A 26,644-nucleotide genomic window follows, 5' to 3' on the forward strand; every position below is an offset into this window, starting at 1 on the left:
TTAAATTAGTGTATATACATAGTGTTTAAATTAGTGTATATACATAGTGTTTAAATTAGTGTATATACATAGTGTTTAAATTAGTGTATATACATAGTGTTTAAATTAGTGTATATACATAGTGTTTAAATTAGTGTATATACATAGTGTTTAAATTAGTGTATAAAACTAGAAACACATCAGCTCGCAAATTGTTTTAATCAATCAACGTCAAAATGCCAAAACTTTCTCCCAATGCTTAAAAACCTCCAGCTATGATATCTTACAAGTTCAACAATGCTTGGAAATTAGAGTGCAGGAAAATAGCAAAGGTCCTGAGTTTGCAGTGTGTTTCATGCAAAGTGGATTTTACAACACCACTGCATATGAGCTGTGATTCTTCTGTAACAAATACACCCACTTTAATGTTGAAAGCTTTGTTTGAGACTTGACTGAAAGTGGATAAAGTTTCACTTGCACAGAATTTGTTTGCAAATTTTTTAGCAAAACACTCACTGCAGATCATTTTACTAAACCGGTTAAAGTTGCTTCCAGACTCGAAGACTGCACAGAAATTTTCATGAGCATACAAAGACAGCAAACACTGTCACTCAGGTCATAACATCCACTGGGACAAAAAAGTTGAAATTATATGTAGGAATCGGATGTTCAATATCATGATTAAGATAAATTATTATGACCAACATTTGATTTCAATCCCTTTGAAACACATACAATTTATATCTATAAAAAAAACCTACTGTTTTTGAAGGCAATCAACTGAACCAAATTTTTAAATTTACTAATTTAATGTCCTGGTTCTGTCACTTGAATTCTGTAAATCCTCTTACCATGGCCTCTTGAAGAAGTTGTGCCTGTTTTCTTTGAGCCGCTGTCTGAAGGTCTTGTTCAGTCTTTTGCTTGATTAGTGCCCTCATTTCTTCTTCTTCCTCCTCCTGCATTCTGTGATTCTTCTCCTTCAACATCAAGAGATAAATACAAGGGCAACTACTCTTGTAATTACTGAATGCAAACAATGGATAATGCTACAGCATGTAACGTTATTTCAAAGCATATATTTTTCACATTAACATTAATAATTTAGTTTTTAAAAAACAAAAATTCAGAATGCATCCAACTGATATCCCTCAATGTGGAAATAAAACTAAGACTTAGTTTTTATTTTTAGGTTAACTTTATTTTTGTTAACTTTTACACATTATAACTATTTACTTTTCATGTTATTACTTTTTACTTTTTCACATTATTACCATTACTATATATATATATATATATATACACACACACAAACACATTGCTATATAATTTTCACATTATAACTATTTAATTTTCACATTATTACTATTTACTTTTGGTGTTATTACTATTTATTTTTCACATTATAACTATTTACTTTTCATGTTATTACTTTTGATAATTTCACATTATTACTATTTACTATATATATATATATATATATATGCACACACACACACATTGCTATATACTTTTCACATCACCACTATTAACTTTTTACATTATAACTATTTAATTTTCACATTATTACTATTTACTTTTGGTGTTTTATTTTTCACATTATTACTGTTTATTTTTCACATTATTACTGGCTCTCTATAAATCTCCTTATTACGATCCACTCTTCATGACCAACATCCATAGATTTCAACTTCTGTGCTTCTACACCAGAATGAAAAAAACCACTAAATTAAATCTTACTGGATTATACTAATTGAACATAATAGCTGCTCCTAAAAATACTTATAATCCAAATTTACATTTTGCTAAGGCATAAAAATTCTGAAATTTATAAAATTTCTACCAATGATTATCTATAATTTTGAGGCCATTCCATTTAAATCCACCTCAGGGAGGTGGAATTCATGTAAAACAAACTGTGCAGGAGACAGATCATTCTTTTAAAACTGTACTTTTACTTGGCACCATATAGCCAATATTGTTCTGATAAGATATTAAATGTGAATACATACATACTGAATATTTTATTTGCAGTTTTTTTTATGTGCCTTTTGTTTGAATTGGTGGTACCCATACCAAACGTGTACTCCATTGCCATAGCTACCAACCTTCCAGGCTCACAATTAGTGAAAGTAGGGATAAAAAGTCGTGAATTTAGACAAGAATTCGTGAAAAATACCATGACAATAACTCCATCCACTCTGACCACTCTGACCGTCAAAACTACACTATATCAAGTTCGCAATATAAAACTAAAACACTGCATATATGCAGAAATATTTATTTATCAAGACATGATACTGTGACAGACTTAACCTTCCTCAATTGCTTGATCGTAAATTTGTTTTCTAAACAGTTCAGACTTCTTGCCGGCTAAAGTCTTATTTTTCCTCACAAGAGAAAATACACTTCGCTTGCACTGTTGCTGTGAGGAATGCACAGGAGCTGCAGCACTTTTGGTCCTTCCACAGGAAAATTTGGAATCGATTTTCAAGTCTGGCAACATTTGTCAGAACAAATGTTTAGCATGGTCTCCAGCTGATAAAGGTAGATTGTGTTCGACAAGAAAACTCACAAATAATGCTTCAGTGTTGGTAGCCTGCATTTCCTCCGCCAATTGTTTAAAATATTTCGGAGCTGAAATCTGCGAATTCTTAATTTTCCCAACTTCTATGTCTTTTATGCAACCGACGTGCTTCCTCACATCGTCTTTGCGATGGCACATTGAGTGCAAAAAGCATGATGAATATCAATGTTTAATGGCAGAATGCACGGCCAATTTTTGATTTATTCCAAATTAAACTTCAGTTTTTGAGTAATAGAGTTCTTTTTTCTTAGTGGTGAAGACGTTTTCAAAATCGTACATGCGATGCTGAACCGTAACTCAAATCAGTGTTGGTGACGCTTGTCCGGAGCAAAATTCCGGTTAGGCCCTGGTTTCTCTCAAAAGCATTTGTAAAACTACTCTTATACATACAGATTAAAATAGGCTAAAATGCTTGCTACCGGGCCAACTGTACTAATCGGCTGTAGATCTACTAATATCGCGTCCAGCAGTAACGGACCGTTTCGGCAACTGCGAATATCACGATTAGCGCTTAAAGGGAAATCGGTTATTTTATTAAAGATTTAAAATAATTGAGGATTGGAGAATTCGTGAATTTTTGGCTTGCGGCGTGAATCCGTGAATCGCTGAAAAAGGCGTGAAATTCACACCAAATTCGTGAGGGTTGGCAGCTATGCATTGCCAATGTCAATTTAAATTAAATAGCCCTTTCCATGCAGGTTAACAGCATTTCAACATATAAAAAAATATTTTGAACAAAATTATTTTTTTTTAATTGCAGACTAAAAAAGTTCTCAGCATGTTCACTATAGCAATGTAAAAACCATTATTATAATGCTGTAAAAGTAGATGATTTCATTTTCAAGGCATTTTAGCTTCTAGTTGATGGTATGAACACTAACAGTCACTTCAATTGTTACAAGTGTTACCATTCAAAAATATACAAGGAATGGTCATGGCCTACAGGTTGAGTTATCACCCACATTTTGGATGAACCAGTTTTGTACACATCAAGATGTATCCATGTACCATGCAAGATGACTGTGACCGCATAAAAAAACACAAGTGACCAACTATACTTGAGAAACAAAGTACATTAAAAAAAACACTGTTGTTAATATATGGTGTGAATGGATGTACATTCAGCTCAATAAATGGATTGACACCAGAGTCAACAATGTGCCAAGGCAGCTCAATAACAAGGGTTTTTCCAACAGAATGTAGTGTTCCACATACCTATCATATCTGACTTGCAAAAATTTGAATGTAAAACATGGAATCTTAAGCTTGACAAAATCGGTGCTGTCGTGAGGGTCAGAGATGTGATACCTATTATTTATGTCTCACAAACTGCTAAAGCATGATTGACAAAATGCAATGATCTATATCTTATAAGCCTATGAGATCATACCTGGCTTCTCTTTCGAGCAAGATCTTTCTCCATTCTGTCCCACATTGTTAAATCCTGGAAAAATGACAGAGGGATAGGAAAAATATTTTTTTTCCATCTGACACTTATGATATAGAAGAAAAAAAATTGAGTAAAACTGCAATATTGGCATTACTAAGTGATGGCAAATTGGTCAAAAAGGGCATCAATGACTTCCCTTGACAGAAATGGGTTCAGAGGAATGCCATATTTCATCAGTGAACCACTGCAATGATGTATTTCAAAAGCTGACAGAAAAGTGATACTATGTCATGCCATGTTTAAACTGGCTAAGCAAAAGATATAACACTCACAATCTTATTTTTATAAAACCTTTTCCACCACTGCAGAACTTTACTTATCTCCAAATCTTAATTCAAAATATTCTGACCAATCAAATGAAAGGTGGCATATGTAAATTCTGGGTAAAATTTCCAAGTATGAAGTATTATTTATTATTTGAATTGCGAGTAAAGAGTTATGACCTAACATTCCTTTTCTACTGTTTAAATGCATCTGGAACAAAAGACATATCACTTTCTATGCGGAAATGTATCTTTTACAGTGGATGCTACAGAAGCATGTCAGTAAGCTTGCGGAGTTACTATCCAAAAATCTGACCAAATGACAACCAAAAACAACCCTTTACTGTATGAAATACTTTCCCCAACACTGCATATAGTCTGAACTTGCCTTTGAAATTGCAACTAGATGAACTGAAATTATGCTTAGTTAAATTAGTCAGAGCACTACATCACTAAATTTTATGGGTTTGAGTCTTGGGCTCAGTCATTGTGGTTATGTGAGAAAGCTTGCCAGTAGCTTTCTGTGGATCAGTAGTTCTTACTATGACTTTCCCAGGTTCTTCCTGCACCAATGATATTGGTCACCATGTATACCTATTTTGCACCGAGAAATGGCGTTAAACTCAGAACAAAACAAACACTAAACTTGATGCATTAAGTGTTAATACTTTTACTGTAATAGTCAGAATTTATGTTGGTGCTTTTATGGGTAATAAGTACTGGGAAGATGACTGATGCTGTGAACAAGTTTGAATTTGAAAGGAAAGGTATTAGTCCACGCTCTTACTGGGTTACATAAGATCTGATTTAAATTTTACAAAACACAGGCCTCAAATACAAATATGAAGCCTTAGGCAATAGAAGAAAAAAAATTAAAAAATAAAATTTTATACGTTGTCAAGCTGAAACTGCAAAGTGATTCTTAGACGGATTGCTTTAGTTGCCAAAGTAAAGCAGTTGCCACACAACTTTAATATTTCCATCTTTATGCTCTGGCATCACCTAGGAGTAAACAAGAATTGTTTACAAAAAATTATTTAGTTTCTTGAGTCCAAATGTGAACAAAATGCATACTTTGCTGTCTTCTTTGGTTTACACTTATTCTCAGAGCATATCATCTTCTACATCTATGTATATTAATCCGCATTTGCAAACTTGCTACTCCATGTTGAAAACTCATTTTCCAAATCTTGCATTATTCAATAATTGATGAAAATTAGACAAAGATCAAGGCTGGTACTAGAATTTTGCAAGCAGCCAGATTGTCCTGAATGATACTGACATGTACAAATTGCCTAGTGTACCAGAAAAGAAATGTACTATAAAGTTTCCATTCTGGATCTTACTTCTATCATTGTTTGTCATTATCCTGTATTAATTTGTAATTTTCTTTCTCATGACATTCCACTTTAGCTGTTATTTTGATTTTGATATTAATACCAACTTTTATTTATTACTGATTTATGCATTTCTTCCTATTCCTTTTGCTAATAACTTGTGTCCCTTATCTCATTTATACCATTTCAAGAATCCATTACCGCAGTAGGGCATCAGTGAATTCACTGCAAACTCAATGGATATCAGCACATATCCCTACATTTTCAATCACCAAATATATTATTTTTATGAGAACAATCTACCATCTCAGAATTTAGTATGTATTATTTTGCTTTTGTCTTATACTAACTGTTGTGCCTAGTTACAAAACCAATTACATTTTATGTGTAGATGCAAGAAGACGCTTACTGGGAAGACTATCAACTAGAAATACGACATGGATACACCTGCAAATATTGTGTAACTAAGCTTGGTTTCATCTCCATCAGCAAATATTGATGTTTCTCTGGGGCCTTAATTTGATCAAAGCCTACTACCAAATTTGGTTTCAGTCTAAGAAATCCTTTAAACATTATTTATAATAAAAAAAACTGAATCAGACATGGCATAACAAAAGGACGTGGGTAACACCTAGAGTGTGGTTGGGAATAAAAATGGTAGAATAGGTTCAAAGTGCTTTAGTACAAATAAAACTTACTGAAACATGCCTCTGTAACTCTGACATGGAGGACCATTTTTTCATGCTGTTTTCTATGGCTTTTGCATGGTTCTGAAAAAGCTGTTTTTCTTCTTTTCTTCTTTCTTTCTCCTTCTCTTGCTGCAATATTAGACAAAATAAATTGATCATATAATGCACAATATTACTATATTCTGAGTAAAGACAGACAACGAGCTGACATGAAGCTGTATAGACATACAATGAACTGACATGAAGCTGTATAGACAGACAATGAGCTGACATGAATCTATATAGTCAAACTATCAGCTTATATGAAGCTGTATAGACAACTATTAGATGACATGAAGCTGTATCGACAATGAGTTGACATGATGCTGTGTAGATGGACTATGACCTGACCTGAAAAAGACAGACTATTTGCTGACATGAAGCTAAACAGACAGAATACTTGCTGACCTGAAGTGTATAAACAATGAGCTGATATGAAGCTGTATAGACAGACTATGAGCTGACATGAAGCTGTATAGACAATTAGCTGACATGAAGCTATATAGACAGACTATTAGATGACATTAAACTATATAGTCAGACTATGAGCTGCAGACCTGCCAACCCTGACGAGTCCGTCTCAGTAAGGCAGTTGATATTTTTCCATAAGATTTACCAGTTTTTAGTAAGTTGTAACAAAATATCAATAACTACTATTGTAAACCTGGAAAACATAATTAAAAGTTTGATGCAGCAATGATATTCATTATGTTCAACTGAAAAGTTTGTAAAGTACACGTAGACTTTATTTACCACAAGTACAGTTGCACAAACTTTAGTTCCGAACCCTATTCAACTCAGTGACTTGTTGCTGTCTCTCAACTTGACATAATTCTTGGAAATTCTTTTTCCAGTTCACATGACGATGGCAATCATATCTCCTGCCACGAGACATACTCAAATCAGCACATGATGTCCAATAAACGTAATTGTGTCCATTCCAGCTTTTATTCAGAAGAATCTGAATACTCCTTCTTATTCTTCTGTGTTAATTTTTAAGACTTTTTTTTAGAAGCTTTTTTTTCCCCTTTTGTCTTAAATATGCATGACTTACTGGATGCCATTAAAATTTTTTTATAATCAACAGTTTAATCATGCAGATGCTTTGCATGAACAAATAGGTGCAGTTTAAAGCATCTGGGGCACTGCTGTAAAACTAGTCTGGTTCCCTGACTTATTTCACTAATCCTAATTTGAAACCCAGATCCATATCAAACATAGATGAACCAATTATCTGGATTTTTCGGCAACTATCATTTTTCCATAGTTTTTGCTTGTATGCAGTAAGTCTGTATTTTAAGGGTAATTTTCATAAGACTTAGGGAAAAACTGTAAGAGTTGGCAAGTCTTGAGCTGACATGAAGCTGTATAGACAGACTATTCGCTGACATGAAACTATATAGACAGACTATTAGATGACATGAAGCTGTATAGACAGACAATGAGCTGACATGAAGCTGTTTAGACCAACTTTAGCTGACATGAAGCTATATAAACAGACTATTAGCTGACATGAAGCTGTATAGATTATTAGCTGACATGAGGTTATATAGACAGACTATTAGATGACATGAAGTTGTATAGGTAGCATATGAACTGACATGAAGCTATGACTGACATAGTTTATTGGTCTGGTGTGGACACTGACCTTGCAAACATGTACCAAAGAACTCGGAAAATCAAATACAACCCACAAAAGTATTGGGAAAAGTGTCTCACCTTTTTCATATCCTTAATTCTGTTTTCTTCTGCAATGAGTTTTCTCCTTCTCATCTCAGCTTCTATTCGGAGTTTCTCCTCATGTTTCTTCTGTTCCTCCCATGCCAACTCTCGTTCCTGCCTGGCCTGCTGCTGTAATTTCTCTTGCTGGCGTTTTTCTATCATCAACTCCAAAATCTTCTGGTCCTAAATGGAGATCATTTATGTGTCTCATTAAACTAATTTCATAACAATTATGACCTACAAAAAATTGTAGAAACTCAAACATCAATCACTCAAATGCACAGTATATTTTAACCGCTTGCTGTATCTAATCATTAAGCATTCCCCAAAAACCTGTAACCACTAAAAACATACATCAAAAATGTATGCCTGAAGCATACTGAATTTTCAAACTTTTAAGTATAAAGCATCAAACTCCTTTTCATCAGCTGATTGGATAAGTATGACTGCTGTTACCTTTAATTACAACTGAGATTTTGGAAATTCTTGTTAAATAACATTAATGTAATGACTTGAATAATTATCAAAATTTTCATAGCAGCTTCTTTAGCTATTTTGTCTTCAGCCCATCCAAATATTGCTACCAAAAATTCAACAGTATTAATTCAGAATGGTTTTTAATTGGTATATTCAAGATTTTAGCTTGTCATGTAAAAGCGCTGGTAAAAACAAGGCCTATGCATATGGATATGAGATGTTTACTAAGACAACTAATTATGGCTATCATTCAAAATGGGTTTTTTGTTTCTATTATCATTTTATTCATGTTTTTATTACTTCTTTCATTTATATTTATGTTGAAGATGTTTACAAATTCAGAAAATATAAAATAAAAATGTTCCTAAAGGATATATTAATAAAAATATACTGTTCTTACCCTTACTTGGGTTTACTGGATTTATCCAATATATACACTATCATCCTATATTAATCTAGTTTTCTCTTCATCTTCTTTCTTTCTTTCTATCCTTAATAACCATAATTATAAAGATTTAGCAAAAACTTGCTCAGTATTCAGAGTGACACACAAAAACCACACTAACATAATGGAAAATAAAACAATGTCCGTCCGTCCGTCCATCCATCCATACACACATACATACATACATCAGGGATTTACAACTTTTATAAAGGTAAGCTTGCCCAAGGCAAACTGACTGGAAAATCGAACTTGCCTCTCAAAAGTCTGAGCCCCAAATATAATATCCCAACATAAATGAAGCAGCAAGACACAATATGGTATATTTTAAGGAAACTGAATTATATTTTTTGAAACATTTTGTTTTCTTTGCCCCTCTGTTCAAAACTTACAACCATATGCCAATAGCTAATGCTTTCTAGAAATATAAAGATAAATAATACAAATAGATATATATGTAGGTTAGAAATGGTTGAAATGCAGACTTAGTTGCAAGTGCAAAAGCAAGTATGCAAATCTACATAAACAGAAAAAGGGATAGGTTGAAAAGACTTTGAGAGAGAGAGAGAGATAGAATTAAAGCAAAACTGTAATAATCTATTGATACAGCTCAAGTATTTGTGTACAAATATTTTATCCATTAACTTAACAATTATCATGTAGTCACCACCTAATCAGTGACATGCATCAAAATATTTGAGAATCCAACTTTTGAGACTGATTTGAGAGCACTTATTTTGTCCATTTAATTTTTTGCCAAGGCCAAAAATAAATAATATGTGTTTCCAACTGCACTGATTTTAAAATTAGGGTTGATGAGTAGGTTGTTTTTATTTTTTGTTGAATAACTATTATATAATATATATATATATATATATATATATATATATATATATATATATATATATATATATATATATATATATATATTATGGTCCCCCTCTTCTACGGCCACCCCTTCTGCACCGGGAAAGTGGCAGTCTAAGAGGGGGACTAAATTTTTGTGAGAAGTATATGTAATGTACATAGTAAGAAAGCTACATACTTCAAAGCATTTACTATCTTTATTTAATATCTTCATATAAAAGTAACATTAATTATTAAAAGGTTCTTCTTGTCTTAAGAATAGACTTATTTCAACTGAATATACATTAATAAGTTCTTATTCTTGACATAAACGTTATATGCGAGCGGGTATTGTTGTCATGCACATAGCAAAACCATTCAAAAACATCATTTAAATCTTGGACATACATAATTCTCTTTCCATTTGCTCCATTTTCCCACTGCTGCTGAATAACCTCCTTATCAGTTATGACGTTTACTCGAGTCTTTTCAGCATAAAATTGTTTTATTTGAGTCATTTCTACATACAATTGTTCTGCAAGTGCCCCCTCCCAACCCCCGATGTTGTCGAGTAGAATAACCGACCTTCTTCTAAAGTAATACATCTCCATTTATGTGATGACATGTTAATGTTTGGTAAAAATTTATTCGGACATTGCTAACTATGCGATTTAATTATTCAGACAAAACTTTTGTAGAGTGGACAAGATGCCTTCCTCCTAAAAGGCGATTATTTTTGTCTTTGTCTGGTACCCTGTTTTGTTCAATGTTAATTTCTCTGTGTGTTACTCCACAAAATCTATAAATCTACGCTGACCATGTTATGATCTTGACTATTACGTCCAGTTGTAATCATCAAAGAGAAGAACTCGACAGACGTGTGAAGCCCAAAACTCTATCACAACATTGTTGAGCCCATTTAATCATAAGATTTTATAGATAATGATATAATATTAATCTTAGTGATACATGTTTTTTAGCCAACACTTCATTCAGTAACGATAACCTGACATCGGGAGACAGGTATCAACAGCAGAAATAATCTGATTACTTACTTTACAATACGAATTAATTATTGGCTCTGGACACATCTGAAATAAAAAGTGGCCGCTTGTGAAGGGAACATTTTACATTTTTGAACTAATGTGCTGGCCGCTGGTCGCGTTAGAGTGGTGGCCATTCTTGAGGGGTACTTTTGAACACAAACTTGTCGGTGCCTAGTGATTATGTCCCTAAAATGTGGATGGCCGCTGGTTGGGGGGCTGTTCAAGAGGGGGAATATATATATATAAACTCAGGATTCATAGCAACAGCAAAGCTCAAAATACAAAACTAACCTGATGCTTCTTAAGGCATAAAGGCAATTTTTTAAAGTCCCTCTACCTGCAAACGAATTACTAAAATTATCAAATGGTACAACAGTCGAAGCAAAGCTTCATCAACGAAAAACATATGTCATGCCAATAAAATCCAACATAATATTGGTCTGGCTTTCAAAACACTGGTTCAATGTGCATCCTATAAATTGTAAAGGAACTTCTTGATCAAAATGATGCTCATAATCAGCGATATGTTGACAATTTGTGCATACTGACATCTGACCTAAGAACTCTGACTACCTCATATAATTTCTCGTTTCCCATGGATTACCCTGCAGCCTTTTCTGCGATCTGGTGTTTTTCACCTTTAGCGTGCAGAGATGCTCCCAGAATTTTATCATAAGGGGTAATTACCACTTGTCACAAAAAATAATGAGGTGAGCAGAATAAACATGATGGGGTGGTGGAAACAGCCAAAGTTTGATATTAACATAACGCTTCAATTTATCCATCACTCTCTTCATCATCCACCCTATAAGACCGCTACTGAAGTCAAAATCTATAAAAGACGTTTCCTCTAGTTCTAAAAGTATTAACCTGTTCATTGTTTCTCATCTTAATAATCTGTTTCTTCTATCTGTATGAATCTTTTTCTGCAGTGAGAAACCCCTTTCACAGCTCACATGTATGGTCTTTGGATGATTCTGCTCCAAAGAAGATTTTTCACTAACATAAGCTCTGCCAAAGTCTAACTTTCTTGAATTAGCACTCTATTGACTACTATGCTAGATTTACAATTCCATAACGCTGCTTTAGGATTTTAAGTCCATTATTACTAAAGTCTACTTGTCCAAACAGAGTTATCTTTACTTTTTTAATTCATTTTTAGATTCTTTGATTATCATAACGTTTATCCTAGGGTTATACGGTTTTGTAGCATATGACCCCGCAGGCGCTGGGCTAAACTGTGACGTGAAAAGAAACGAAAAGTGCACTTTCTACCTTTAAACTGTCTGTATTTTAACTTGTTTGACTGCCTTTTCTACATTTAATTTCAAATTACCACTGAAATGAAGAGTTGTCCAGCATGTCATATGTTTTTGTCCATCCAGTATGTACACTGGATTCATATTTAATGTCATTGTTGGTTCAAAATCACTCACTGGTACAGTGGAACCCCACTATAATGTGATAATTGGGGTAAAAAAATTTGGATCACGTTAATATCGGTGACGCGTTAATGTGGGGTTTTACAGTATTTTACTTTTTCCAAGAACAACTTATTGGCACATATACGTGCATTCATGTCAAATGTGTAAGATGAGTAGGGTATCAACACCGTTTACTATCGTGCCATCGTGGAATGCAGTTCATCTATAATACATGTAATTCCATTGAAAAATTGAAAACATATTTACAATATTTAATATAAAAAGATTACCAGATCATTGTGTCTGAATTCAGCGTCTAATATACAGATTGAACAGAGTATTAACACAGTTTACTTGCTGTCTGATATTGTACCATCGGGGCTTGCAATTAATCCATAATATATGTAATTCCATTGCCAAAACTGTATACATATTTAAACTATTCAATAATTTTGTCACACATCATTATGTGTCTGAATTCAATGTGAAAAATTAACAGCAAAATTAGGTTAAGAAAGACAAAGCACGTGTATAGTTCATTATGTTCCAGGGTCTATGAGCAGTGTCTGTACAAATTTCCTATTGCAAACATTTTTCTCATATGCATTTCCGTGTACATTTATCCATTGCAAATTTCCAATATTTAACGCTTGTATGCCTATTCGTTTGAACGACTAGAGCAAGAATAATTAACAATCAACACATGCTTTCAGCGTACATATAACTTTTACTTCAGATTTTGTGAATATCGAAGAAGAAAAAAATGTGTGAAAACTACTATACTAATCACTGCGCAAAGTGCAGAGAACGACTTGCATTTGTAAACTTGCTTTTCCATAATGGTAAAATATTTTTATAAAAAAATAGAAAATTAATAACGAGTTCATGAACAAACACCATACAGTAATACCTAGAACATTCGCGAGGTTAGGTTCCAGAACCAGTCACGGATCAGGAGGAATCGCGAATGTTTATTACGAGTCACTAAAAATGCTAATAAATGCTTATTTCTAGGGTTTAAACTCTAAATATGACCCAAATCATGCTCCCAAAGCACTTTAATTTCATTTAAAAGTTAGCTTAATACATTACCCTTAAAAAGAGAAATAAATGGTTGACGTAAAAATAGAGTACAGTATAGCATAATGGGTATTTGCCACACTAGCGCATTTACAGTACGGTACATGTATACATGTACTAATATTACCCCTATACTAATTCATTGGCTGCCGTTTTCTTTTACACTCACAGTAAGGTAAAACCAAATAACGAATGGGACTGTAAACTTAATGACTGACGTTTTCTTTGTCATTGTCAGGAAGGTAAACTAGGCAAACTTCATATGTCACAGAAGTCATATAACGAAGGTACAATTCAATAAAATAAAGAAAACATGTACATAGAGGGTACCAATGAAAATTTCGCGAATCCGTGATTTCGCGAATCCAGAAACGCACATGCACGAGGTATTACTGTACCCATAAAACCCGAGAACTAAGTGCATAGGCCTGTGATGGTCACGAGTCACGTTTATAAAAATTTTAAGCTGAATGCATGTACAATTTCGATACCCTTTCAATTTCTAGCTAATAAAGACATTATTTACTGGTCAACTGATTGCATCTAATAACACCGCCAAGCCCAGCAAATATCATGACGACTTTCGTTTTTTTATATTTTATGTTTATTAAATTGTGAGAATCTTTTATCAACCACAGGATTGTCTGCTGCTTGGTTGTGTATGCAGTTAAAGAAACAGATGTCGGCTATTGTTTGAGCAACGACTGTATACAGAATTAATTGAAGACAATCACAAAGACGACTTACTGACTTTACTCATGGACCAGTAGTAAGTAACATTTCCGATAATGTTTATTTTGGCGTAACACTTCAAGAACCTGGTGATATTGTTAAATTTCAGAAGCCAAGCCACAATCGTATTATATTAAAATTTGTACACGAACTCTTCCCCAAAATGATAATAAACGTTTGACACACTATTTCTCATACTTTAAAAAAAAAATAATCCCGGTATGAGAAAAATACACAACCATGTATTTAAAATTTCAGGAACCATGCCACGATCATATTAAATTGGAATTCCTACGCGATCTCCTCCCCATAATGATACTAATTTATTTATACACTATTTCATGTACTTTGAACAAAAAATATTTTTTTTTCATGTGTGAATATACGAAATTTCGGGAGCCATGCCACGACCGCATTATATCCGAATTCGTGTTAAAGCAGGGCACGTTTTAGCGGGGTTGCACTGTATCTCCATTAACACTTTCCCAGTTCCTATAATCTGATATACTTCCTAACTTTAAAAATAAACTGCCTTCATTACTATGATCAGCCAGTATTTGTCAAACAAAATCATCATATCAAGATGAACAATGCTGGGAATCAGCCATTTTGGGTCTTCTTGATTGCCCATATTTTAAACACGTATTTGTAAAACTTCCTTGATACAAGATTCAAACTCTGAAACAATGCTTGTTACTGGGCATAATATGCCAATCAAATTTAGCTGAAGAACCATTAATGTCAAGCCAAAGAAACCAGATGTGGCAACAGTTAGGAAAAAAAACCCACATCACAACAAGTGCTACAATATTTTTACAAGAACTTTGTGTGTTAATGGTAAAATAATGTTGTACACTGCACAGATTCTTAAAGCTTTTTAAGGCTTTTCAAGGCTATCAAGCTAGGTTAAATTTTCAGACTAATTTTAAAATTTTTTTTAAAGGATAATAGCTAAATTTTGTGTTTCTGAGGTCGGCCATGAACCCTGTATAATGTACTAAGCACTTTAAGTACTGGGTTTGAGATGCACAAATAAATTTGGGGAATTTTTTAAAATTTTTGTTTTTTAGTTTTTTTTAAATATGCTCAGGTCAGCAATAAAAAACATGGCCAGTCAGACAACTGGAAACACTTATTTTTGTGTGTGGCCCAGGTGGTACGTATTTAATTTCCTGTAATTATCATGCAAACAAATATCAAAAACAACTTGTGGGCACCACTTTTTCCTAACATAATCACACTTTGAACGAAATCCTCTTGGTAGTTAATTGTTAGAGGCAAGTGTCTTTTATTTCCAAAAGCATACCTGTCAAAGAAATCTAACGAGTTGAACTTTCAGCAATTAAAACCTTAAATAAATATGGTGATATGCATCAAAATAATCTTTGAAAATCGCTAACAAACTGACGGAAGCTAACTCTGAACCTGAAAGTCCCTGATCCTTACAATTATTACAATGTAACTGATAAGTTAAAATATAAATATTTATTCTTTATTCGTGAAAACTTGCTTTAAATAGTAATTATTCTTATTATCACGTCTTATGAATAAAAAAATGCAAGACTGACCTTGTCATTGACTACAAAATGGAAATGACAAATACTATAAAAAGAAACTAGCCAGGTATGCAATAGATGTTGATATACATATATATATTGTGGCAAGATCGCAGGGTATAAAACTTGCAGAATGTAAGTAAAGCATTAGGAATTGAACACGACCCAATTTCATTAAATTAATTTGCCCCGAGTTACTGTATTGTATGCAGATGTAGGATAAAAAAATTTTATCTTGCATCCCTCTATTTTTTTACTTGCCTGTGGCCTAGTGCCTTGCAAATTTGAGCTTGCCTGAAGTGAATTTAAACATGTCCTGGGAGTCAAGCAAGTGGATTTGTAAATCCCTGCACACATACATACATACATACACTGAGAGAAATATATAGTGCATATATGATATTTCCCAGTCCAAACCAACTCTTTCTCCTGTGAGTTCACACTTCTTCCTTAGACTTCTCCCTAAAATGTTCACATAAATTGAGGCCTGAAAATGAAGTTGGTATTGACTTATTTAGCAGCACTTTTAACACTTTACTAACTATATCAAGCCAAGGAAATGAGTCTCTAAAATGAAGATACAAGTTTTTACTAGTTTCATACCCTGGGTGTGACTGGAATATTTTTGACATCCGTGGAATTCTTCAGTGCTGTTTTTAGCTTGACACTGGTGATAGGCATGGCTTTGGTGACATTGGTCTTATTCAGGAGGGATGTTCCGGCTAGAGTCAGACTACCTGTGCTATTACTTCTCAGTCTGCTTTTACCTTTCTTTTGTCTGAAATAACCAGGTATAAAAAGATTTCAGTTCCAGTCAAATTACCTCCCTTGGTAGAATTACCTCCCTTGGAAACACATGTTCATCTAATTTTTAAACCTTCTTTAGTACTATTACTGACAAAAACCTTCCTGAGCACTTTTACTGACAGGAATCTTCCTGTTCTTTATTACAAACAGGAATCTTCCTGCTAATTGGCATTATTCTCCTAAGCATTATTACTGACAGGAATCTTCCTAACCATTAATACTGACAGTACTCTTCCCCAGTTATATTAATGACAGTAATTTTAATGAGCAGTTTTACTGACAGTAATCCTCCAGGACACTTTTATTGACAGTAATCATTCTGAGCATTATTAATGACTGGAATCTTCCAGCCCATTAACATTATCTTCATTAGCATTTTTATTTACAGGAATCTTCCTCACCATTAATACTGACAGTACCTGCCCTAAGTAATTTTACTGACAGTAATCGAAATGAGCATTTTTATTGACAGTAATCCTCTTGACCATTATTAATGATTGCAATCATCCTTACCACTTTTATTAATTGAATCTTCCTAAGCATTATTATCAATAGAAATTTTCCTAAACATCATTATTGACATTTATCTTCCAGACCATTATTACTGACAGGAATCTGCCTGAGTACTTATTGACAGGAATCTGCCTGAGTACTATTACTGACAGGAATCTGCCTGAGTACTATTATTGACAGGAATCTACCTGAGTACTATTATTGACAGGAATCTGCCTGAGTACTATTATTGACAGGAATCTGCCTGAGTACTATTATTGACAGGAATCTGCCTGAGTACTATAATTGACAGAAATCTTCCTCAGCATTATTACTGATAATAATCTTCCTGAACTACTCTGGTAGACTAAATGGTTAGGGCATCTGCCTCAGATGCAGGCTGCAGGTTCGAACCCCAGCCGAGTCATACCAAAGACTTACATAAATGGTACAAGCATCTGTCTCACTTGGCACTCAGCATTAAGAGGTTAGTGTTAGGACTGGTCAGCCTGGTGTCAAGATCACTTGGCACTCAGCATTAAGAGGTTAGTGTTAGAACTGGTCGACCTGGTGTCAGGATAGTGTGCCTGGGTGGGACATCATGCTACATGTCTGCAGCATTATGCCCCAGTGCTAGACATCGCTATAAACTGCCACACAACAGGCATCATAGTGATATGTCTGAAACTGTTAAAACTACGTTAAAAATATAAATCATACACTAGTATCCCAAGGTATATCTAATTACATTTCTCTAAGATCCTGATAATTTTTTACACATGAAAAATGCATAAATATTCATCATCTTTATACTGTTCCAAGTACACTGTTTACTTGAAATCACACAATTTTTCATGGATTAATTTCCCCAAAATATTTATTATCCAAGGATGACACCAAAAAATGACAAACACAGATTTCAAGAGAAGGAAGTACAAAAGTTAATTATATCATATAAAAACCGATCATATTTTTCAACTTTGAGACCTGTGATAAAACATTTGTTTCACATAGCAACCAAATGTTTCACATAGCAACTGACAACCAGTCCATGCAAATGTAAAATACTGTGTGCTGACGGTAGTTTATTGGACCACATGTAGCACTAGTTTTACACATCTGATATGCCAGTTAATGAGTATAAAATATTTAAAATTGATTTTTGTTTATTTCTTACATTCCTATAAAATATGTTTTCCAGTATAGAACACTAGTGAAAAATTCTCATTCCTGGTTGAAATTTTTCCATCAATCAATGATGCATGTGAAGATTCTATTCTGCTTTCAGAGCTAAGAAAAGAGCAGCTGTAAACAAGAAACAAGCCCCTATTCAAACAGCAAATAGCATTTTGTACAGTCCAATTACTATCAGGCATTTAAAGAATCTTTCCCAAGGAATAGATCAAAATTATTGTGGCTGAAATAAAAAATTCGCTAAAATTATCAATTTTAAACTATTAAAAAAGATTTAAAATAGTAAAAATAACCATTGTTTTTAAAAATCACATTTTGCTTGATATACATCATGACTTGTACGGTGCTGCTTAGCTGAATTCACATTTCAAAATATTTCTAAAATACTTCATAAATGATAAGCTTAAACTATTAAGGCAAATATGGATATTACAGAATAATTTATGTCTTTTGGCGACAAGAAATGCACCCAATATATATGATTTTAGCAGACCATTTTGTCTTGCCTGCAAAACACAATAATATGAAGTAACCATGGCTTTAAGAAACATCTGAAATAAAGTATAAAACCTGTTGATAGCTTTGGAAAAGAAAATTGGAGGCAACATCTCTGCATCTGCCTGGTGAGCAGGTAAGACAAAAAGAATAATATTTACAAACTTTAACTAACTTGGAGTTCATGCAGTTCCAGTTAACAGAGTTCATTAAGTAACAGCGCTTGTGCCTAAATGGGAAAACATACAAAATCTTATTTACAAACCTCTGTGTGACTCTTGCCTCTTTCCTGGACAACAAGTCTTGTCGCAGCTTTGTGCTCTCCTCATGCAGTTCTTTTACCCTGTGATTAGAGACAACAAGTTATTACAAATTAATTATAACCTGGCTTTCTGATTACTTTCCTTCATTGTTTCAATATCATGCTCAGAATGGGATAACTGCATTATGAAAATGATAAACTTACCAAAACAAAAATTAGGTAAATGTTATATTTTCTATTGAGTATGGGTCACTTTAGATCAACACTGCAATGTTTTATTTTATCCCTCAAACACGCTCTTAATAATGTTTATCTTAACAGCATTTATCAAAATAATTTATAATGCTCTTGATATCTTGAATTACTGTTGACCCAACTAACGGGTTTCATCAAACATTAGTCACTTTCATGGAAACTTCCAAATAATCTATCACAATTTCTTTTATTGATTGTAGACAAAATCACATTTCCTGCCATTCCTGCTCTTTAAAACTTCAACTTTTTATGTTTGACTTTAGAAAAACATGTTTTTTGAAAGAAATATTGTTAACAAATAAATCAATTATTAATCTATTATTGAATGGTTTGAAGAAACAGAAGAGTAATCATTACATTTTTGCATATTTCAACATAACCTGGAGAGATTCCAAATAGTTTCCTTCTCTTTTAACACGCTTGAAAAACTTTATCATGATATTCAGCCTGCATATGCCATGTAGAAAATGAAAAGGCCATTTATATCAATCCCAATGTAATCCTGGTGATATGGGTCCGAGCAATTCTACAAATAAAATGTATAACAATGAAGGGAATTTTATCTTATTTCACTTTACAGCTATAATAAACTGAAATGTTATAAGCTAAGAAAACTAGTGGGCTATTGTGGTGGGCCATCGACCCAATTAATTATAAAAAAGCAATGCAAAATCAGAACATCTGAAGGGCCAATCTTTTCTATTATTTCCCTTGGAGCATAAAAATTCTATATTTCAACTTGTAACATTGGGGCCTGATTCAAACATTTATTAATTTGAATGTATTTGTTATACTTTTCTCGCAAACCAATGCCAGCCCATCGCAGGGAGAGCCCTGAATTTTGCACTGGTAGATGAAGCAGTCTAAAATACCTTTCATTTATTTCATCGTGTGTGATTCTCTTGTGGCCAACTGATGTTGTCCAAGCCGTTCTCTTTCTCTGTAGACTTCCTTTGTCCAGCTCCTCATCTGGAAGAGAAAGAATAATTTGCTCATGTTCTTACAAACACTTCAAAATGGATTACTACCCTGAAAGAGTATGTAAATCCCATTTCCAGTTCACTGTAAACTTGGTATTTAAAATGCCACCTGGACAAAGCAGGAAACAACAACACACTAACATCTTTTCTAAACTTTAACATTTTTGGGGGTTACTCGTTATTAATGCAATCATAGAGAATTTAATGCAGTGAGTTCTTCCATTCACGTCACACATGTGTGTTTTTGTGTATCATATATATATATATATATATATATATATATATATATATATATATATATATATATATATATATATATAAGGAAAAATGGAAGATCATTGAGTCCCCAGTTTCCCTTCAAACTGAAATAACAAAATTGTGAAAATGTAAGTTTTGTTTTGTTGTAGTTGCTTTTTTAAGATGCAGAGGCCAAAATGTGGTACATGAAAATTTTCACCCCAACTCCATTACACAGCAAATATTGTAAAAAGATTTGTCATTAATAAAATACTAAGACTAAGAATCAACATAAATACCACAATATATTGATCAGCTGCTTGACTTGGAAATGAAATCCATTTTGCTTGGCAAGTTGATGCAGCATCAGTTTGCAATGCAAAAAAAAAAATTGTTAGAGTGCAGGAAGAAATTTCCAGACAAAACTGTTATTTTTTCCTTTAATTTTAATTGAAGTTGTATGATTTTGTTTGTTTAGTTTTAAATTGGGCAAATATATTAGAATGGTAGGAAATATCTCATTGTGTTTGATTTTTGAAACATGTATCCATGTGATATCATCATAAACAAAACACTCATATCACAATTAATGATTACATCTCTTAAAGACAACATCTCCCTCAAAACAAACCTGAATGTGATAAGTGTTTTCTCTCCCTAAGTGTTGACTTTTTACTGAGTGTAACCAACCCTCGGGATGGTGGAGCTGATTTTGACACAATCTTGATTCTCTGTTGGGGTTTCCCATTCTCTTCCTCAATAATTCTTTGTCTTTCCTCTCGACACAATCCCAGCTTTTCTGCAATAAAATGATATTTAATGGGTATAATAACAGTTTATATGCTCCAACAATTTATCTCTTAACCAAGTTTGTAAAAAAATGACACCCCATTTTAATTTTTTTAAAAACAAATTAAAACAACTTTCAAAACAGAGTCAACAAGAGCACCACACTGTCATAAAATAGCCGACTTTTTAAAATCTCTAACTAAAGGGTGGTCCTGACTTAAATTCATTGACCAATCAGAAATAAACCATGTATCATGACATACATGGAAAACGTACAAGAAACCAGGAAATTAGCTTACCTAATAGCTGAAGAAGGAATCAACAAATCAAGTACAACACTATGATCAAATGATATATACAGCACTAGATAATTACATGAAAGCTTCATGAAAAATGTAAATTAATAAGTTGAATATTACATTTTTTACTGTATATATTAGCCTATAAGTTAAGTCCCACTGCAAATAACATAGACCGAGATCTGGTGTTGCATAACGTGTTAGCAGATCTGGTTCTATGTTGTTTGTTCTAATGATTACTCCTAACAAACTTTACAGACCCAGACCTCTTAGAAGATGATACAGCCATAGATCGGGTTCTCTGCAGTTTACAGCTGTTCTCAACATACAAGCAAGTATAAATGGCACATTAATTATACATGTATGCTGAAGTTTGAAAATGCGTGTATTCAATTCTTCTAATAAAAGCAGTCTTAGAAATTTGAATTTCAAACTAAATTGATGCCCGTTTGAAATCAAGTAAGTCAATATTGCATTTTAGCAAAATACTGAAAAATATAAGTGATCCTTACTTTCCCTGTTCCGTTCTTGTTCATCATAGATGTTATAGATTGTTCTGAGGGGAACATCTTGTGGCAAAAGTTCCTCTTGAAACTCAGCTAAAGGTTTGTATAGCAGATCTACAGGCTGAAAAAGATAAGTAAAATCTTCTCTAATATACTTTGAAAAGAAATAGAAATAAATGAAATTGTAACAATAGGTTATTAGTAGTTGTGGTTGTTGTTGTTGTAGGATTTAACACCATTTTTCAGCACAAGATAGGCTAAACAATGGGCCAGTCTAAATGGTGGAGGAAGAACCCCGGAAAACCCTGGAAAGAACCACTGACCCAGGAGAAGCTACTGGCAAGCTTTCTCACATACCCACATTGGCCAAACCCGAGACTCAAACCCATGCAGACAGAGGTGAGATGGCAGTTATCTATAACAGTAAGTGCTTTAGACCACTCAGGACCCCAGGTTATTAGTAGAACATATCAATATCTCTTTCTGACACAAGAGTCAGGGCCTTGAATGGCCGAGTGGTCACAATCGCTAGCATTTCAGATCACAGTCATCTCACCGCTGTCTATGTGGGTACAAGTCTCTGTCTCAGTCTATGTGGGTATGTGAGTAAGCTACCAGTAGCCTCCCATGGGTTGGTGGCTCTTAACAGCATTTTCAAGAATTCCTTCTACACCAGTTATAATGGTATGCGTGTTGAAAAATGGAGTTAAATACAACAACAACAGAAGAGTCATCCAGACATGATGCATCTATTCGCTTATGTGATGACTGTAAATGAAAAAATCCTATGGTGTAACACTCTAAATTTACATATGATGTTTACCAATGCTCTATGGTCAAGCACCCAAAATTCATTTTACTTATTTTGATCCATTTTATTATTTTCCAAAACAGTATGTTTCAGTCTTCTGTAATAATCATGGCAACAACAGATACACACTGCTTGTGAGCACACTAGATTTCCAGGTGACTAATTCATTATAGATGAGTGCTTTTTATTTCCAAACACACATGTGAAAGAAATCTCATGGGTAATATTATTAACAATTATCACAAAGTCATCTTGAAATCTGCAACATGTATCAAAATAATGAGCTGTTTTTCCTAATTCACTATCAACAGACTAACCAGTGCCCACTTAAATACCAATATGCCACATTGGCAAATAAAACAAACTCCAGAGTACAAAAAGGACACAAACCTTTGCTTATTACTGTCTTTTCTTAATACAGTATCTATTCGCTTATAAGACATGTCCAACTGCAAACTGTACAGACACAGATCTGCTGTTGCTTAATGCATTGACAGGTCTGGGTCCATGGGGTATGTTAGGAGTAATCAGTAGAACAAACAAGTAAAACATACCCTGATCTACAAGCACATTATGCTAAGACAGATCAGTAGCTTTGTTGTATGCACTTTGATTTGACAGATAACTGAGTGTATATGGTATAATTAATATTATCTCTTGAAAGAAACTGGAAAGGCAATATTAAGTTGTTAGAACTTTCCAGCCAATCCCAAATGCATTATTTGCAATAAAAAAATATGTTCAAACCAACAACCCTGTATAAGCACTGCAAGATTTTGTTTGTCAAAAAAGGAACACAATTCTTTGTGAATGCCTTACTTTAACACTTAGCCTTGAGCAAGCTTCTAGAGACCTAGGACTGGTTAAGACATATTTGCTGTCCTCAAACTCAGGAGCCTCAAAGTTAAACAGATCCATTCGGGGCAAGGATGTAACTGGTGCTTGGCTTTCTATTCTTGTAGTTGTCCTCTTGTAATTTAAGCTACCTCCTGAAAAATGCAGGGAAATTATTTGAGGAAAGAAACAGCAGAATATGTTCGTAATCTAAGGATAAATGCAAGAAATGGTGGACATTCTGATATAGATTCCTTCAAGAGTACCATGCAGATGATATGAGACTTGACTAAGTGTTCACTATTGTAGCGACTCTCTTTATTGCATATTTACTGTACTTACTACCACTCCAGTGGCCTAGTGGTTAGAGCATCCTGCCTCAGATGCAGGAGGTTGTGGGTTCAAACCCTGGCCGAGTTATACCAAAGACTTATAAATAAATTAATGATACTAACAACTGCTTCGCTTGGTGTTCACCATTATGAGATTACTGTAAGGACTGACCAGCCTGATGTCAGGATAATGTGTTTGGGTGGGACATGATGCTATATGTCTGTGGCATGATGCCCCATTGCTAGACATCACTATAAACTGCCACACAGGAGACATTGTAGCAATATGACTGAAAAATTGTTAAAGCTACATTAAAAATCCAACACACAAATACTGTACTAACTTATACCTACATACAACTTCATAACTACAATGAAAAGTGACACACTTGAAAATATGTATAAATTCAAAGTAGTTGCCCCATTTTCCCTGAAAGGCACAGAGAAAACTGTATGAGAAAAGCATGCAAACAGTGGCATTGCAAATGTCCACGGTCTTTTCTGTTGTTTTTTTTAAAAGTAATTTTTACCTCTTAGCTGGTCCTACCATCACCAACCCAAAAATAAATATGAGCATATAAAGATCATTGTGGAATTGTAATGGGAAGGTTTCAAAACTTATTCATGGAACTAAATTCTTATATAGTCCATGCAAATCCACTGCTCCAAAATGAGTGTCTATTTTTTAAGAAAAGTTTTATACAGTGCTCTGCTAGTCTTAATTATAAACAATGCTACATCATTTAAACTTTGTGTACCAATTTTACTAACATGTTTTCAGAAGACACACTGCAGTAACCAAGAGACATCAATAATTTAACATGGAACTTGCTATTCTTAAATGAATAGATATGAGTGTACTTGTCCCATGCGGTATGTCAACAGAGAAACTGCCTTGCTCTGTAGCATCATGGTCATGCATGATACACTAAAGTAGGTGGTATTATAGAAAGGTAGACAGATGTAGCTCTACAATGATACAAAATAATCTGGAATATCTAGTTGCACTACAAAAATACAGATTAAAAAACTCATTTCTTGGACCAGATTTTTTTCTACCCAAAATTCACCTGTGGTTGGAATCCGATTTTGTGTCTCGATTTTAGACTTTTTGGTCTCAGATCTAAGGCCAACTGGTATAAACTGCAAACAGACAGATCAACCTTTGCAAAAAGTCAGATAAAATGGGTATTTGGAATAAAGAGTGGTCTCCATACAAAAAATAACGGCTCCATTTAGCAAAAAAAACAACTTTTACCCTTCTGCTCATGCGCGAGCCAAATAGCCAATGAAAAACGATGTTTCTAACACAACTAGGCAGTATGTTATTGAAAGATCACCTGGGATTTGGTGTTTTTGGATCTATTCAGAAATAGCTTTCAAAATGTGTTTCATATTCGATTTTCTGGCAAAAATGACAAAAACCTCCAGGGGTTAATGAGACTGATTATCACTAACTTTTTAGAGAAAACCAAATTTATTGTGGTCTACTACATTTAAGACAACATGTAAATGGACTCATTTCATTCCATTACTGTAGTGTAACCAGACACGCTGGCACCTGAAAATTTATGATTAATAGGAGTCAAGGGCATTTAAATTCTTAAAGTGGCTATTCATACTGCGTGATGTGTGATTTGGATTTTAACATAGCTTTTAAACAAAATTCAGTCATATCACTACAATGTCTGCAGTGTGGCAGTTTATAGCGATGTCTAGCACTGGGGGATCATGCCACAGACATGTAGCAGCATGTCCCACCCAGTCACATTATCCTGACTTCAGGCTGACCAGTTTTAATGCTAACCTCTTAACTCTTAATGCTGAGTGCCAAGAAAGGCAGCCACAAACCTTTGGTATGACTCAGCTGGGATTCAAACCTGCAACCTCCTACACCTGAGGTGGATGCTCTGAAAACTTAGGCCACTGTGGTGGCAGCTATTGATACAATGGCCTTGTACTGAATTTTACAAAGACTATTCACACACATACAGTGTACTCACTGTAGCATAGACTCTCTGTACAGCAAACTGTGAATACTAAGGTACAAGCCTGGAATACTTTAAATGATTTTGCAACAAAACATCCAATGAATACAATGAAATTAAGAGTATCAATACTGGGATGAAGTGGGGACGTCAAAACCTGTAATGACATTGTTATAGTCAGGGATGTCATTTCAATGTGGGTGGGGCAAAATAGGGCCGCACGATTCACCCAAAACCACCCAAAACCTGCCCCAATCCACCACAAACAGTATGTAAATCAAATGAAATATAATCAAAACCACAAGAAAACATTGGAAATAGTACTATCTTGTTGAAACAAAAGACAAATTATGCCGCATTTATTATTTACATCGGATGGAAATGACAAAAGGGAGACAAATATTACTGGATTCATCACCATATCAAGTCAAAGGCGGACCCAGTATGTTCCGAGTACAAACAGCCTCATTGTGAATCAGCAAGAATGACAACAGTAACATATGCACAATATTATAAATATGTTTACATGTATTTGTTACTGTCTTTATTAACATTTTGTTGTCGCTAAGGGCTAAAGCAGTCTATTATGTTTCTTGTTGACATTTTAAATAAAAATAAAATTTTGAAATCATGTAAAGGTACTGATTCTTTATTTTTTTATTTTTGTAAAACTAAGTGCTTATGCATTATTTTCTTT

At 33.9% G+C, this 26,644-nt stretch overlaps 1 protein-coding gene across 4 annotated transcripts in view; it reads right to left on the reverse strand.

Moving 5' to 3' along the window:
* Nucleotides 1–26,644, reverse strand: part of LOC149779551 (uncharacterized) — a 58,563-nt gene that overhangs the window by 26,566 nt on the left and 5,353 nt on the right. For 3 of the 4 annotated variants that reach the window (XR_016415673.1, XM_089940266.1, XM_089940265.1), the window contains exons 2-11: nucleotides 23,613–23,782; nucleotides 21,989–22,103; nucleotides 21,020–21,187; nucleotides 20,044–20,140; nucleotides 18,920–18,997; nucleotides 16,270–16,444; nucleotides 8,061–8,246; nucleotides 6,312–6,431; nucleotides 3,954–4,007; nucleotides 831–956 (exon numbers count right to left, since the gene is read on the reverse strand). Coding sequence is in view for 3 of the 4 variants with exons in the window: in XM_089940266.1 (XP_089796392.1) it covers nucleotides 831–956; nucleotides 3,954–4,007; nucleotides 6,312–6,431; nucleotides 8,061–8,246; nucleotides 16,270–16,444; nucleotides 18,920–18,997; nucleotides 20,044–20,140; nucleotides 21,020–21,187; nucleotides 21,989–22,103; nucleotides 23,613–23,782 (1,289 nt within the window). In the remaining variant the exon portion in view is untranslated. The remainder of the gene's footprint in view (nucleotides 1–830; nucleotides 957–3,953; nucleotides 4,008–6,311; nucleotides 6,432–8,060; nucleotides 8,247–16,269; nucleotides 16,445–18,919; nucleotides 18,998–20,043; nucleotides 20,141–21,019; nucleotides 21,188–21,988; nucleotides 22,104–23,612; nucleotides 23,783–26,644) is intronic. The other variant, XM_089940267.1, reaches the window with a different exon arrangement.

The sequence above is a fragment of the Sinohyriopsis cumingii genome, chromosome 17 (assembly GCF_028554795.1).
Source record: "Sinohyriopsis cumingii isolate HCF-2022 chromosome 17, ASM2855479v2, whole genome shotgun sequence".
Taxonomy (NCBI): domain Eukaryota; kingdom Metazoa; phylum Mollusca; class Bivalvia; order Unionida; family Unionidae; genus Sinohyriopsis; species Sinohyriopsis cumingii.